Consider the following 17,659-nt stretch of genomic DNA (forward strand, 5'->3'; position numbering starts at 1 on the left):
CATTGAGAACACTGTTGGCTGTGGGTTTGTCATATATGGCCTTTATTATGTTGAGATAAATTCCCTCTATGCCTATTTTCTGCAGGGTTTTTATCATAAATGGGTGTTGCATTTTGTCAAAAGCTTTTTCTGCATCTATTGAGATTATCATATGGTTTTTATCCTTCATTTTGTTAATATGATATATCACATTGATTGATTTGCGTATATTGAAGAATCCTTGCATTCCTGGGATAAACCCCACTTGATCATGGTGTATGATCCTTTTAATATGCTGTTGCATTCTGGTTGCTCGTGTTTTGTTGGATTTTTGCATCTGTGTTCATCAGTGATAGTGGCCTATAGTTTTCTTTCTTTGTGACATCTTTGTCTGGTTTTGGTATCAGGGTGATGGTGGCCTCATAGAATGAGTTTGGGAGTGTTCTGCTCTCTGCTATATTTTGGAAGAGTTTGAGAAGGATAGGTGTTAGCTCTTCTGTAAATATTTGGTAGAATTAGCCTGTGAAGCCATCTGGTCCTGGGCTTCTGTTTGCTGGAAGATTTTTTAATCACAGTCTCAATTTCAGTGCTTGTGATTGGTCTGTTTATATTTTTTATTTCTTCCTGGTTCAGTCTCGGAAGGTTGTGCATTTCTAAGAATTTGTCCATTTCTTCCAGTTGTCCATTTTATTGGCATATAGTTGCCTGTGGTAATCTCTCATGATCCTTTGTATTTTTGCAGTGTCAGTTGTTACTTCTTCTCCTTTTTCATTTCTAATTCTGTTGATTTGAGTCTTCTGCCTTGTTTTCTTGATGAGTCTGGCTAATGGTTTATCAATTTTGTTTATCTTCTCAAAGAACCAACTTTTAGTTTTATTGATCTTTGCTATTGTTTCCTTCATTTCTTTTTCATTTATTTTTGATATGATCTTTATGATTTCTTTCCTTCTGCTAACTTTGGGAGTTTTTTGTTCTTCTTTCTCTAATTGCTTTAGGTGTAAGGTTAGGTTATTTATTTGAGATGTTTCTTGTTTCTTAAGGTAGGATTGTATTGCTATAAACTTCCCTCTTATAACTGCTTTTGCTGCATCCTGTAAGTTTTGGGTCATAGTGTTTTCATTGTCATTTGTTTCTAGGTATTTTTTGATTTCCTCTTTGATTTCTTCAGTGATCTCTTGGTTATCTAGTAGCATATTGTTTAGCCTCCATGTGTTTGTTTTTTTTACAGATTTTTTTCTGTAATTGATATGTAGTCTCATATCGTTGTGGTCAGAAAAGATACTTGATACGATTTCAACTTTCTTATATTTACCAAGGCTTGATTCGTGACCCAAGATATGATCTCTTCTGGAGAATGTTCCATGAGCACTTGAGAAGAAATTGTATTCTGTTGTTTTTGAATGGAATGTCCTATAAATATCAATTAAATCCATCTTGTTTAATGCATCATTTAAAGCTTGTGTTTCCTTATTTATTTTCATTTTGGATGATCTGTACATTGGTGAAAGTGGGGTGTTAAAGTCCCCTACAATGAATGTGTTACTGTTGATTTCCCGTTTTATGGCTGTTAGCATTTGCCTTATGTACTGAGGTGCTCCTGTGTTGGTGCATAAATATTTACAATTGTTGTATCTTCTTCTTGGATTGATCCCTTGATCATCATGTAGTGTCCTTCTTTGTCTCTTGTAATAGTCTTTGTTTTAAAGTCTATTTTGTCTGATATGAGAATTGCTACTCCAGCTTTCTTTTGATTTCCATTTGCATGGAATATCTTTTTCCATCCCCTCACTGTAAGTGTGTATGTGTCCCTAGGTCTGAAGTGGGCCTCATATATACGGGTCTTGTTTTTGTATCAATTCAGCCAGTCTGTTTCTTTTAGTTGGAGCATTTAATCCATTTACATTTAAGGTAATTATTGATATGTATGTTCCTATTACATTTTCTTAATTGTTTTGGGTTTGTTATTGTAGGTCTTTTCCTATTCTTTGGTTTCCTGCCTAGAGAAGTTCCTTTAGCATTTGTTGTAAAGCTGGTTTGGTGGTGCTGAATTCTCTTCGCTTTTGCTTGTCTGTGAAGGTTTTAATTTCTCCATCGAATCTGAATGAGATCCTTGCTGGGTAGAGTAATCTTGGTTGTACATTTCTTCCTTCCATCACTTTAAATATGTCATGTCCCTCCCTTCTGGCTTGCAGAGTTTCTGGTGAAAGATCAGCTGTTAACCTTATGGCAATTCCCTTGTGTGTTATTTGTTGTTTTTCCCTTGCTGCTTTTAGTATGTTTTCTTTGTATTTAATTTTTGATAGTTTGATTAATATGTGTCTTGGCGTGTTTCTCCTTGGATTTATCCTGTACGGGACTCTGTGCTTCCTGGACTTGGTTGACTATTTCCTTTCCCATATCAGGGAAGTTTTCACCTATAATCTCTTCAAATATTTTCTTAGTTCCTTTCTTTTTCTCTTCTTCTTCAAGGACCCCTGTAATTCGAATGTTGGTGTGTTTAATGTTGTGCCAGGGGTCTCTGAGACTGTCCTCAATTCTTTTCATTGTTTTTTCTTTATTCTGCTCTGCAGTAGTTATTTCCACTATTTTATCTTCCAGGTCACTTATCCGTTCTTCTGCCTCAGTTATTCTGCTATTGATTCCTTCTGGAGAATTTTTAATTTCATTTTTTGTGTTGTTCATCATTGTTTGTTTGTTCTTTAGTTCTTCTAGGTCCTTGTTAAATGCTTCTTGTATTTTCTCCATTCTGTTTCCAAGATTTAGGATCATCTTTACTATCATTACTCTGAATTCTTTTTCAGGTAGACTGCCTATTTCCTCTTCATTTGTTCGGTCTGGTGGGTTTTTACCTTGCTCCTTCATCTGCTGTGTATTTCTCTGTCTTCTTATTTTGCTTCACTTACTGTGTTTGGGGTCTCCTTCTCTCAGGCTGCAGGTTCATAGTTCCGGTTTTTTTTGGTATCTACCCCCAGTGGGTAGGGTTGGTTTTGTGGGTTGTGTAGGCTTCCTGGTGGAGGGGACTGGTGCCTGTGTTCTGGTGGATGAGGCTGGATCTTGTCTTTCTGATTGGCAGGACCACATCCAGTTGTGTGTTTTGGGGTGTCTGTGACCTTATTATGATCTTAGGCAGCCTCTCTGCTAATGGGTGGCGTTGTGTTCCTGTCTTGCTAGTTGTTTGGCATGGGGTGTCCAGCACTGGAGCTTGCTGGTCATTGTGTGGAGCTGGGTCTTAGTGTTGAGGTGGAGATCTCTGGGAGAGCTTTCGCTGTTTAATATTATGTGGGGCTGGGAGGTCTCTGGTGGACCAGCATCCTGAACTCAGCTCTCCCACCTTAGAGGCTCAGGCCTGACATTCGGCCGGAGTGCTAAGACCCTGTCAGCCACTCTGCTCAGAAGAAAAGGGAGAAAGGAAAGAAAGAAAGAAAAATAATAATAATAAAATAAAGTTATTAAAATAAAAAAAATTTTAATAAAAATATTCAAAAGTAATGAAAAAAGGAAAAGAGAAGAGAGCAACCAAACCAAAAAACAAATCCACCAATGATAACAACTGCTAAGAACTATACTAAAACAAACAAACAAACAAACAAAATACGGACAGACAGAACCCTAGGACAAATGGTAAAAGCAAATCTGTACAAACAAAATCACATAAAGAAGCATACACATACACACTAACAAAAAGAGAAAATATATATATATATTTAAAGAAAAGGAAGAGAGCAACCAAATCAATAAACAAATCTACCAATGATAATAAGCTCTAAACACTTAAATAAAATAAACATAAAACCAGAAACCAGTCAGTCATATACAGCAAACCCCAAGTCTATAGTTGCTCCCAAAGTCCACCGCCTCATTTTGGGATGATTTGTTGTCTATTCAGGTATTCCAGGGATGCAGGTACATCAAGTTGATTGTGGAGGTTTAATTCACTGCTCCTGAGGCTGCTGGGAGAGATTTCCCTTTCTCTTCTTTGTTCACACAGCTCCCGGGGTTCAGCTTTGGATTTGTCCCCGCCTCTGCGTGTAGGTCGCCTGAAGGCGTCTGTTCTTCACTTAGACAGGATGGGGTTAAAGGAGCAGCTGATTAGGGGGCTCTGGCTCACTCAGGCTGGGGTGAGGGGGGGGTACAGAATGCAGGGTGAGCCTGTGGTGGCAGAGGCCGGCGAGACGTTGCACCAGCGTGAGGTGCGCCGTGTGTTCGCCCGGGGAAGTTGTCCCTGGATCATGGGACCCTGGCAGTGGCGGGCTGCAGAGGCTCCCGGGAGGAGAGGTATGGATTGTGACCTGTGCTTGCACACAGGCTTTTGGTGGCTGCAGGAGCAGCCTTAGCGTCTCATGCCCGTCTCTGGGGTCCACGCTAATAGCCACGGCTCCCACCCATCTCTGGAGCTCGTTTAGGTGGTGCTCTGAATCCCCTCTCCTCGCGCACCAGGGAACAAAGAGGGAAGAAAACGTCTCTTGCCTCTTAGGCAGGTCCAGACTTTTTCCCGGACTCCCTCCCGGCCAGCTGTGGCGCACTAACCCCTTCAGGCTGTGTTCACGCCGCCAACCCCAGTCCTCTCCCTGCGCTCCGACCGAAGCCCGAGCCTCAGCTCCCAGCCCCGCCCGCCCCGGCGGGTGAGCAGACGAGCCTCTCGGGCTGGTGAGTGCCGGTCAGCCCCGATCCTCTGTGCGGGAATCTCTCCGCTTTGCCCTCCACACCCCTGTTGCTGTGCTCTCCTCCGCGGCTCCGAAGCTTCCCCCCTCCGCCACCCGCAGTCTCTGCCCGTGAAGGGGCTCCTAGTGTGTGGAAACCTTTCCTCCTTCACGGCTCCCTCCCACTGGTGCAGGTCCCGTCCCTATCCCTTTGTCTCTGTTTATTCTTTTTTTCTTTTGCCCTACCCAGGTACGTGGGGAGTTTCTTGCCTTTTGGGGGGTCTGAGGTCTTCTGTCAGCGTTCAGTAGGTGTTCTGTAGGAGTTGTTCCATGTGTAGATGTATTTCTGATGTATTTGTGGGGAGGAAGGTGATCTCCATGACTTCTCTGCCATTTTGAAGGTCCCCCTATTTCTAGTTTTTAAAATGTTATTTTTTTTAACCTTACATGTCTCATTCCATGCATTGTTTAGACATTAGGAAAGTGATTTCGTGAAATAGATTGAATAAATTATTATTAGTTTGAAAACAAGTATATAGATCCTAGAGAGTTTCACATATATGTATTTTGTCCTCAAGAACCTAAGCTTAAGTTATGCATATAGCAAATAATAAATATTTATTGAATAGCTTTATATTAATATATTAATTAGAACCGTACCAGTATTTCCTATTAGCATAGATATGTGAATCAATTGTAGAAACTCTTTTAAGATTCAACCAAATATATAGATTAAGTTGTGAAATGTGAATTAGGTTGTGAATAAGTCAAATCTAAAGCTGACTTCTTTCAAAATGTGACTTTTTAATTTTAATTTCTAACATAATACATTTAGTTACTCATCCTCTGCTCTTTTTACACTCTACCAGGTATTATCAGTTTCTCTTGAAAATCCTACTGAAGTGTTTGAAGATGGAGAAAATCCACCAAGTAGTCGCTCCTCAGAGAGTGGATTCACTGAGTTCATACAGTATCAAGCAGACCGAACTGATGACATCGACAGAGAACTGAGTGAGGGACCGGAGGCAGCTGCCATCCCAATTGGTAGCACATCCTCTGAAACAGAAACCGCCTCCACTGTGGGATCTGAAGAAACTATCATCCAGCCCCCTTCCATAGTCACTCAGGGGACAGCACCCCAAAGTGGGAAGACAGCCCAAAAAACTGCAATGCAGTGCTGCTTGGAGTATGTCCAGCAGTTTCTCACCAGACTTATCAACCTCTACATCATTCAGAGTAACCCTTTCTCTCAGGCTTTGGCTACAGAACATCAAGGGGATCTTAGTCGAGAGCTAGGAGAGACTTCAGACTGGGACAGGGATTCCCATGGTGGTGTGAAAGAGAGAAACATAAGTAAACAAAAAACTTCGAAAGAATACCTTTCTGCCTTCCTTGCTGCTTGTCAGCTCTTCCTGGAGTGCTCCAGCTTCCCAGTTTACATTGCTGAGGGGAACCATACCTCAGAGTTACGTTCTGAAAAATCAGAGACTGGTAAGGTCATCTTGGTTTTATTTATTTAAAAATATTTTTTATGGCATGCTTTCCCCTCACCATTTTTTTTTTTTTTTTTTTTTTTTTTTTTGGTACGCGGGCCTCTCACTGTTGTGGCCTCTCCCGTTGCGGAGCACAGGCTCCGGACATGCAGGCTCAGCAGCCATGGCTCACAGGCCCAGCTGCTCCGCGGCATGTGGGATCTTCCTGGACCGGGGCAGGAACCCATGTCCCCTGCGTCGGCAGGCGGACTCTCAACCACTGCGCCACCTGGGAAGCCCTCCCCTCACCCTTTATTTTAAGGAACACTAAGATATTAAAACTGGGATTTTTTTTAGCCTCTTAATTTTTAAAACTTTTAATTTGTAGATTTTTTTTCAATGAAACACTGTCATTATGGGGAGACTGATATGTTGGAAAATTTCCTGATTTCCTTTATTATGACTAGCATCATATGTGTTTACCTTCATTTAAATTTTTATTTATACACACACACACACACACATATATAGTACACACACATAGTGCAGTGAGTACTACATAATGTTAATTGATTAATAAACTGTTTTTAGGACAGAAAATAGGTTGTATGACTTGATATAAGAAAAATACATACTAAAAAAATTTTATGGAATTCCTCTTGCTGCTTTACTTTCTTGAAGCTCTATTCTAAGTGAGAAACCATGGTTTTGTTCACCAAGCAAGGCCTGAAGTTATTTGGTAGAAGTGCTTTGTGTTTTGAAATTAACTCAGAAGATAGAGTGTGCGTGCAAGGTTCAGTGTGATGGACTGTGTTGGCTTCCGGCTTTCGTTTCAGACTGGGAGCACGTTCAGCCTCCACTGTGGCTCCAGACGCTGATGACCGCTTGCAGCCAAGCAAGTGACTGCAGCGTGCAGAGCGCTGCAATTTCACTAGTAATGGATCTGGTAGGATTGACTCAGTCGGTGGCCATGGTCACTGGGGAAAACATCAGCAGTGTGGAGCCTGCACAACCCTTAAGTCCAAACCAGGGAAGAGTAGCTGTGGTTATTAGACCTCCCCTCACTCCGGGCAATCTGAGATACATAGCTGAGAAGACTGAATTTTTCAAGGTGAGCTCTAAGAAATACATGCATGACTAAGATGATACTTGAGCTAATTTGCGTAGCAGAGATTTTAAAGAAGATAATCAGGCTTAATTAAACACCTCTGAATATCATACCATATAGGAAAAGACACCACACTTGATCAGTGCTGCTTGGCCAGTCTTCTCCCCAGTTTTGTGAGGAGAGAAAAGATAAGGATATGGGGAGTATTAGAGTAAAGAGAAAAGTTCATTTATACAGTAAAATGTATTTCCAGATAAAGTGGTTGTGACACTTTTGCTTTCTGTAGAGTGCAACCTCTGCTCTCCAAAACACCCAGAAAAAGTTTTCTGACTGAATTGTCTGATGATCATTTGTGATGCATGATGTCATTCAAAAAAAAATGCAGTCTTTGATCTCTGTCACAACAGTACATATGATATCCTCTACATAGAAAGAACATCAAGTATATTTGACTTAAGCAGGTAGATTATTTATATATAAAATTTTTTTTAATTTTAATGTAATTTCAAGTTATTGTGCCCCTCCAGATAGCTCCTCCTGCTAGGTCAGAGCTGGCTTCTACAATGTTGTGGTGAACCCTGATGATTGTTGCATTTTTATTAATGCTGTCATAGATCATCAAGTGCTGTGTTAACACATGTGGCACTGAAATACATACAACCTATTTTGTATGTTTTAAGTAGTTTGCATATTTGAACTATGAATTATATTTCACTTTGCAGCATATAACTGTAAACGTTAAATTGCCTTCAATGTGGGATTTATATCCTCTTAAAGATAACATATTCTAGCATCACTTTACTGAACATCTCTAAAATAGTGAAATGGGGTCTCGTCTGGACCCTTTAAAAAGTGATTACATATCTGCTGTTTAAGACAAATATAATTAAAGGACCATCATAAAAGGTTCTAAATGCCTGGACCAGAAAGTGAGCAGACGGAAAGCTACACTTTTAAATCTCATTCCAGTGGCATAATGAGTATTAAGACCTTCTAGGTCTGGCAGTCAGAGGCTTGTTTGTACCTAATAGGAAATGTCTGTTAAATAAGTTTCCATTTGCAATTTTGTAACTGTGACTTTTACATCTTTTTTTTTATAGCATGTAGCTTTAACATTGTGGAACCAGATGGGAGATGGGACACCTCAGCACCACCAGAAGAGTGTGGAACTGTTTTATCAATTACATAACTTGGTTCCCTCTTCTAGCATCTGTGAGGATGTTATAAGTCAGCAGTTAACCCATAAAGATAAGGTAAATTCTTCTCTTCTTATCCTGTGCCCACCCTACCTCCTGCTTGCATTATACTAAAAGGTAAATTAAGGAAACTCTAGGAAAATTATTTCATCTAGTATCTGAATAAGAGATAATATGAATTCATTCAGTGATCATCAAATCTTTAAAATACATGTGTTCTGTTCTTTTTAGAGGAAAGTTCTTTACATAAGCATCAGTAATATGAAAAATCAAGGAACCCAAAATCAAATGCTGGGTTTATTTCTTGGTTCAGGATACCACCTGTGGGGAGTGATGATTAAAGTTGTTGGTGGTCCAAGTTCTTGGGTCGTTTAAAGATGTATTCGGTGGCCTCAGTTATGAAACTGGTACATACATTAACTAATATATGTGAAATAACATTTATAAGCTATAGAGTGTTAGTATGTGAGATTATATGATTTGCCTTATAATAAATATCCAAAATAAGGATTTTGTATCCTAATGTATATGAAGTGTGATACATACGTCAGTTAGAGTAAAGATGGCTGAGTCATGACTGGGCCTGAGAACAAGCTAGAACAATCATTCTGATTGACCTGTTCAGGGTAACTTAATGAAGTCTGTGGTCTTCCTGTATCTGCTCTCTAATATTAATTTTAAGAAGATTTTTTGAACAGCTTTTAGAAGTGGATTGCCCTCATTTTGAAAAGTTCTCAATGCTAGTGAGATTGAATGGGTTTTGTTCAAAAAGGCATTGTGTAGGGTAAATGCAGCATTTGGCAGGGGGTCCTGGCAAATGAAGGAGTAAATGAGAGGACTGAAAAGTTTATTCCAAGAAAACTGTTAAAATTCTAATTTTACTTCAACACATTCTTTCAGAATTGTTCAGAAAATTTTAAATAGAGCGCCTTGTATTTCAGTGTGGTAATTTGCTTTATATTAAGTATAAATCTAGGACAAATTATATACCTGTTTACTTGTATAACATTTCATTTTAAAGAAATACTAAGCTCTGAATAAAGGTATTATATATCCATGAAAAAAAACTATCTGTTATTACTTACTTTTTTTTACATGTTCGATTGGTTGATGTACAAACACAGGCTTCACTGGAAAAACATTTATTAGGCCCACAGAAAAAGCAGGCACTCCTCTAACCTATCACAAACAGTTTAGACAGTTGCAATCCCGATTTCAGGGGTCTTTTACTTGAAGGATTCCACAAATGCTGGAGGAAGACTATAAAATTTTTAGTAATATTACAATTTCTTTTTCTCTGTTTTTTTTTAAATTTTATTTATTTATTTTTATACAACACGTTCTTATGAGTTATCCATTTTATACACATCAGTGTATACATGTCAATCCCAATCTCCCAATTCATCCCACCACCACCACCACCCCCCGCCACTTTCCCCCTTGGTGTCCATACATTTGTTCTCTACATCTGTGTCTCTCTTTCTGCCCTGCAAACCGGTTCATCTGTACCATTTTTCTAGATTCCACATATATGCGTTCGTATACGATATTTGTTTTTCTCTTTCTGACTGACTTCACTCTGTATGACAGTCTCTAAGTCCATCCACATCTCTACAAATGACCCAATTTTGTTCCTTTTCATGGCTGAGTAATATTCCATTGTATATATGTACCACATCTTCTTTATCCATTAGTCTGTCAATGGGCATTTAGGTTGCTTCCATGACCTGGCTATTGTAAATAGTGCTGCAGCGAACACTGGGGTGTATGTGTCTTTTTGAATTATGGTTTTCTCAGGGTATATGCCCAGTAGTGGGATTGTTGGGTCATATGGTAATTCTATTTTTAGTTTTTTAAGGAACCACCATACTGTTCTCCATAGTGGCTGTATCAGTTTACATTCCCACCAACAGTGCAAGAGGTTTCCATTTTTTCCATACCCTCTCCAGCATTTGTTGTTTGTAGATTTTCTGATGATGCCCATTCTAACCGGTGTGAGGTGATACCTCACTGTAGTTTTGATTTGCATTTCTCTAATGTTTAGTGATGTTGAGCAGCTTTTCATATACCTCTTGGAAGTCTGTATGTCTTCTTTGGAGAGATGTCCATTTAGGTCTTCTGCCCATTTTTGGATGGGGTTGTTTGTTTTTTTGATATTGAGCTGCATGAGCTGTTTATATATTTTGGAGATTAACCCTTTGTCTGTTGGTTCGTTTGAAAATATTATTTCCCATTCTGAGTGTTGTCTTTTCATCTTGTTTATAGTTTCCTTTGCTGTGCAAAAGCTTTTAAGTTTCATTAGGTCCCAATTGTTTATTTTTTTTTAATTTCCATTCCTCTAGGAGGTGGGTCAAAAAAGATCTTGCTGTGAATTATGTCATAGAGGGTTCTTCCTGTGTTTTCCTCTAAGAGTTTTAAAGTGTCTGGTCTTACATTTAGGTCTTTAATCCATTTTGAGTTTATTTTTGTGTATAGTGTTAGGGAGTGTTCTAATTTCATTCTTTTACATGTAGCTGTCCAGTTTTCCCAGCACCACTTATTGAAGAGGCTGTCTTTTCTCCATTGTATATCCTTGCCTCCTTTCTCATAGATTAGTTGACCATAGGTGCGTGAGTTTATCTCTGGGCTTTCTGTCCTGTTCCATTGATCTATATTTCTGTTTTTGTGCCAGTACCATATTGTCTTGATGACTGTAGCTTTGTAGTATAGTCTGAAGTCAGGGAGTCTGATTCCTTCAGCTCCATTTTTTTCCCCTCAAGATTGCTTTGGCTATTTGGGGTCTTTTGTGTCTCCAGGCAAATTTAAGATTTTTTGTTCTAGTTCTGTAAAAAATGCCATTGGTAATTTGGTAAGGATTACATTGAATCTGTAGATTGCTTTGGGTAGTATAGTCATTTTCACAATATTGATTCTTTCAATCCAAGAACAATTTCTATGTGATTTCCATTAACACATTTTCATTATCTAATACCAAATACTGGTCTTTCTAAATAATTTATTTTTACATTATTCTATCCATTGTTATCTTAACAGTTAATCTTTTCCAAACAATCCCAAAAATGATGTAATATTTTTCTTGTAGAAATAATTTTTTTAGGTCCGTAAAATTTTTAATCTAATAAACCAACTTTGTAAGTGATGATAAATTCATTTGGGATTAACATGTAATTTCTGGGAGCAAAAGCAAAGTATATAGTGCCATAAAATTGGTTTTGACTACTGTGTATTTATATATTAAAATGAGGGGGAAAGTGCTTCCTATACTCAGAATATCATAACATACACATTATTAGGTTTTTCCATCCCCTGTTATAAAATAATCTAGTAAACTGATTACCTAAACTAAATAATAACTTACGTGGCAGCATGAGCTGATCCTTTAGGTTTAATATTTCTTTATATATTTAAGTATTTTCCACTTTTCTACTTCCATAAAAAACACAGCTTATTTCATCATGTGTTGGAGTGTTGGAGTGAACATTGAACATAATACAACATAATACTGTCTTAAATAACTACTTTGTTTATATTAAAATCACTTAATGCCTTCAAAGGATAATAAAATAATCTCTCACATTCATCCTCAGAAAATAAGGATGGAAGCACATGCAAAATTTGCAGTTCTTTGGCATCTAACAAGGGACCTCCATATAAATAAGTCTTCATCTTTTGCACGGTCTTTTGACAGGTTGGTTACATTTTATATTCTGATATCTTAATGTTTCTTTTCTTGAATCCCCTGGCCTATTTGGTAGGGGAGAGAGAGCAGAGATAGGAGAGAGCAACTTGTGATTTTATAAGGAGAATTTATAAATTATTTTTTTAAATCTAAGCTGTAATGAAAGGCACGGCATTTTCATTTATCTAACAGATTTTCACCTTTCATGCTCTGGAGCACCCAGTGCCCCTTCCTTTCATTGGATGACTTCATCAAGTTACTTCTATGTGCCAGGAGCCATTCTAGGTGTCAGGGTTACAGCAACAGATACAGCCTTCTTGAGTTTATATATATATTCACATTCAGTGAAATTTCATATAAACAGTAGATTGTATAAGTGTTTCTCTAGTAATCATTCTCAGTCTTCTGCCTGAACCAGACTTATTAAAATCTACAGCAAAAATACTGACAATCCACTTCCATGGATTAAAAAAATCTGTAGTTAACTGCCTGAGAGTTTGTCTAGACTACGTAGATGACCCATACCCCAAATATGAGATTTGCAGTAACTTCCAAGGAGATGCCATTTATAGGTAAATTTACATACATTGGCATAGATAGCAGTCTCACCAGCAAGTCTCTTAGAGGTGGCCCCAAATCTAACTACGCTCAAGCCCCACTCAGGATCAGAGGTGGACTCTACTATATGTTATTTCAGCTGGTGGTTTTTCACGCAGCCTCACCATTTTAAAACGGTCTGCTGTTGAACCCCTGTAATGAACTGGGCCCTGGGCCTAGGTACTTTACAAATATCATCTGTAATTTAATGACCGCCTGTCCTCATCATGTGAGGCAGTGAAGGCCCCAGTGAAGTTAAGTCATTTGCCCAAGATCGTTATACACGAGGTGAAGTGGATGGCCCAGATTTGAATCTTGGGTTGTCTGATTCCAAACTATACCTCCACACCTTTCACAGAAGGTCTTTCCTTGAACTAAGCACATCGCTTCAACTGGTAAAGAGAATGGGAGCAGAGGGACACAGACCAACATGAAAGCAGTGTTGACTTGCAGACGGGTTAGTATTTGGTGATGTGAACAGTAATATGTTGCTAAAACAAGACTAATTGTCTAAGGGTTTTTTTTTCTGTTTTTTAGTGTTTATCTTTTAAAAGTAATGTATGCTTGTGAAATTTCAAGAAACACAAGAAAAGAGAAAAAACTATTTCTCCTTTCTTATTGTATCTACTGAGACTGGGGATTAAGATTATTAAAATACTGTGGTCGAAAGTTATTCTGAAGTATGATTCCTTTAAAATAGTTAATTCAAAGCAAGAAACACAACTTATAGTCGTGTTAATTTTAGAAAAATTAGAGTGTTGACATTAAAATAGGTATTTTGCTCTTTGTTTTAATTATTGGTGTTTCTTGTAGGTCACTGTTCATCATGTTAGATAGCCTTAACAGTCTCGATGGTTCCACCAGCTCTGTGGGACAAGCCTGGCTGAACCAAGTCCTGCAAAGACATGATATTGCACGAGTTTTGGAACCAGTGCTATTGCTCTTGCTTCATCCCAAAACTCAGAGGGTTTCAGTGCAGCGGGTACAAGCAGAACGTTATTGGAATAAGGCCCCCTGTTATCCCGGAGAAGAGAGTGACAAGCATTTCATGCAAAGCTTTTCCTGCACTAATGGTGAATATCACACGGAAGTAGAACGACTTTATTTAGAATTCAATTACTAAACTAAAATGAAGGCCGAACACAGCAGTGCTTGTCAGGAGAACCAAGCGTGAGAATTTCTGCATGGGCTGATTTTCTCCCCTCCGCACACGCCAGCAGTGCTCACGTGGGCTGTGTCACTATGTACCGCATCAGTGACCATCGGAGGGCACTTGGGTCTCTGTTATCAGTGGCTTCTTTCAGGGGAGGACTCGGCCCAGCTCTGGTCAGGAACATTCTTCAGTATTAACAACGAACCTTCAGAGTGTATAATCCTGGCCCTGCAAAGCTCTGTAGATGCTTCACGGGGAACCTTTAGTAAGCTTATAACGCACCTTATATTTCATGTGTCATTTTCCTCATCTGTAAAATAGGAATGATAACACCCACCTCTCAAGGCTTCATTGTGAACGTTACATATAGTAATGTTTGTGACATGTTTAGCGCAGAGACTAGTGTAAGTGTGTGATAAATATTCTCTGTTGCTAGAATAAAGTCCACACTTCACAAATTGTCAAGTGATACCCTCTGTAATACACTGACAATGGCCCCCTTAGATGATTATACCTTAGGGGCAAAAGACTCAATATTTCATTTGTATCTCTTGTCAAATAATCCTGTGAGGTCAGTAATGAAAGGTCATTTGACCGAGCAAGAAGCTGATGCTTAGAAGGCTGTGGCTTTCTCAAAGTCCCACAGCTGGTAAGCGGTGAAGCTAGAACTAAACTGTCGTGCTCCTACTTCATCTTTAGTGTGTTTCTACAGATCCTTGGTTCCTTTCTCTAACTACCTTTCCACTGCTTCCCCTGAATCTTCTAAGAACATGCTCTACCCTGCTTATTGCCAGAACTCTTGTGTTAGCGCTTTGCCTGCCATAGTTCCTGCCTGTCAGCTGAACTCTCATCTGTCCTCTGAGATCATTCTCAGACCTCACCTGTGGTGTCATGATGCTTTTCCTAAATTTGAAGCATCTGATTTTGCACTGCTTGCATGGAACTAAGCCTCTCTAAAAGAATGTCCCCCAAAAAGTACCGAAATGGATGTTTGTGATGCCCTGCTAGTTTTAAACTTCTTAGAACAGTGATGTCTTTTCCTTACCTCACCCTCCTGTCCTGGTTTAGGGCCTTACTCAAACTAGATAATTCATAAATGCTTGTTGAATTTTATTAAAATCAAGAAGATTATGTATTTATATACTAACTATATACTAAATGATTTTAAAAGGATGTATTTGGGGATAAGGGCAAAGCTTTATGTTTTATCTGTTAAATGTGCTGTTTTGTTTAATTCAGTTGAATAATAGGCCTTCTAGTATTGAATTGTCTATTAAATTCTAGTTAATGGTCATCTACATAATTTTCTAACTTAAAAAGTCTAGCATATTAATAAATATTTTAATAGGAAAATATAAGGAGGTAATGAAAGTAATTAAAAATCTTGTTCAGTCTACATTTCAGTTATTTTAATATATTTTATATTTTTCCTTTACTCTTTTTCTCATATGCCAGTAAGCCAAGTACAACTCATTGCATCGACAGGAAATGGTGAAAAGATGCTTACCATGGATGAAATAGAGAACTTCAGTCTTACTGTTAACCCATTAAGTGACAGACTGTCCCTTCTAAGTACCAGCAGTGAGACAATTCCAATGGTGGTATCTGATTTTGATCTTCCAGACCAACAGATAGAAACACTTCAGAGTTCTGACTCTGGATGTTCTCAGTCCTCTGCTGGGGACAACTTGAGTTACGAAGTTGACCCTGAAAACGTGAATGTGCAGGAGGCTTCCCAGATGCCAAACGCAGGCTCCCCAGATGACGAAGTTCAGCAGGTAGTCTTTGACCTGATACGTAAAGTCGTAAGTGGCCTCGAAGCAGAATCTGCATCAGTGCCATCCCAGTTAGAAGCTGAAGGTATGCCCCCAGAGGACAATGATGTAGATCCAGGTGAGGAGATGATTAAAAGTGAAGATCAGTCCGCTCAGCAGAGTCAGATTGCTTTGCCGAGTAATGAACATTCTCAGTTTTTGTCTGTGTCTGCAGAGGAAGGCTGTGAGCGTGTGCCAAATGGAATCTCCAGAAATAGCTCCTCACCTTGTATTTCAGGAGCCACGCAGATGTTCCATGACTCTTCTGTTGCTTCTGCAGAAACCAGATCTAGACAGAGAAGTCACAGTAGTATTCAGTTCAGCTTCAAAGAAAAATTATCAGAAAAAGTCTCAGAGAAAGAAACAATTGTTAAGGAGTCAGGTAAACAACCAGGAGCAAAACCTAAAGTAAAACTTGCCCGAAAAAAGGATGATGACAAGAAAAAAACTTCAAATGAAAAACTCAAACAAACCAGTGTCTTCTTTAGTGATGGTCTGGATTTAGAGAACTGGTACAGCTGTGGAGAGGGGGAAATTTCTGAAATCGAGAGTGACATGGGTTCTCCAGGATCACGGAGATCTCCCAATTTCAACATCCATCCACTCTATCAACATGTGCTTTTGTATCTCCAGTTGTATGATTCATCAAGGACTCTGTACGCTTTTTCTGCCATCAAGGCCATCTTGAAAACTAACCCCATTGCTTTTGTAAATGCCATTTCAACCACTAGTGTAAATAATGCATATACTCCTCAGTTGTCTCTGCTTCAGAATCTATTGGCCAGACACCGGATTTCTGTTATGGGCAAAGATTTCTATAGTCACATTCCTGTGGACTCGAATCATAACTTCCGGAGTTCTATGTACATAGAAATCCTTATTTCCCTCTGCTTATATTATATGCGTAGCCATTACCCAACTCATGTCAAGGTCACGTCACAAGATTTAATAGGCAATCGAAACATGCAGATGATGAGCATTGAAATTTTGACACTCCTCTTTACTGAGCTGGCAAAAGTCATAGAAAGCTCTGCAAAAGGTTTCCCTAGTTTTATCTCTGACATGTTATCTAAGTGCAAAGTTCAGAAAGTGATTCTTCACTGTTTGCTGTCATCTATCTTTAGTGCACAGAAATGGCACAGTGAAAAGATGGCAGGTAAGAACATGGTTGCTGTGGAAGAAGGTTTCTCAGAGGACAGCCTGATCAATTTCTCAGAAGATGAATTTGACAATGGCAGCACACTCCAGTCACAGCTTCTTAAAGTGCTTCAGAGACTCATTGTTCTAGAACACAGGGTAATGACTATCCCTGAAGAGAGTGAAACAGGTTTTGATTTTGTGGTATCTGATCTGGAACACATCAATCCCCATCAGCCCATGACCTCTCTTCAGTATCTGCATGCCCAGCCAATCACATCTCAAGGCATGTTCCTCTGTGCGGTGATACGAGCTTTGCATCAACACTGTGCTTGTAAGATGCACCCACAATGGATTGGTTTAATCACGTCTACTCTGCCTTACATGGGAAAAGTTCTACAGAGAGTGGTTGTTTCTGTGACGCTACAGCTTTGCAGAAATCTAGATAACCTAATTCAACAGTACAAATATGAAACAGGATTATCTGATAGTAGGTAAGGGTTGATTTTTAATTTTGACATTATTAACATTTTTTTACATATATTACTGCTTAATCATCTAGTAAGTCAGTTGCAACTTGGGGAAGTAAATTAGTGGTTATTATTAAATAATAACCACTATTATTAAATAACCACTAACCAGGGCTTCCCTGGTGACGCAGTGGTTGAGAGTCCGCCTGCCGTTGCAGGGGACACGGGTTCGTGCCCCGGTCCGGGAAGATCCCACATGCCACGGAGCAGCTGGGCCCGTGAGCCGTGGCCGCTGAGCCTGCGCATCCAGAGCCTGTGCTCCGCGACGGGAGAGGCCACAACAGTGAGAGGCCCGCGTACCGCAAAAATAAATAAATAAATAAATAAATAACCACTAACCATTTGGGGAAGTAA

General features: G+C 39.2%; 1 protein-coding gene across 3 annotated transcripts in view; it reads left to right on the forward strand.

Moving 5' to 3' along the window:
* Positions 1-17,659, forward strand: part of DOP1A (DOP1 leucine zipper like protein A) — a 110,330-nt gene that overhangs the window by 63,598 nt on the left and 29,073 nt on the right. For all 3 annotated transcript variants that reach the window (XM_082633287.1, XM_082633289.1, XM_082633288.1), the window contains 6 exons: positions 5,489-6,110; positions 6,928-7,202; positions 8,300-8,452; positions 11,983-12,083; positions 13,485-13,744; positions 15,280-17,269. In XM_082633287.1, coding sequence (XP_082489413.1) covers positions 5,489-6,110; positions 6,928-7,202; positions 8,300-8,452; positions 11,983-12,083; positions 13,485-13,744; positions 15,280-17,269 — 3,401 coding nt within the window. The remainder of the gene's footprint in view (positions 1-5,488; positions 6,111-6,927; positions 7,203-8,299; positions 8,453-11,982; positions 12,084-13,484; positions 13,745-15,279; positions 17,270-17,659) is intronic.

This window comes from Mesoplodon mirus (assembly GCF_964341445.2).
Source record: "Mesoplodon mirus genome assembly, chromosome: 10".
In the NCBI taxonomy this organism is placed as follows: Eukaryota; Metazoa; Chordata; class Mammalia; order Artiodactyla; family Ziphiidae; genus Mesoplodon; species Mesoplodon mirus.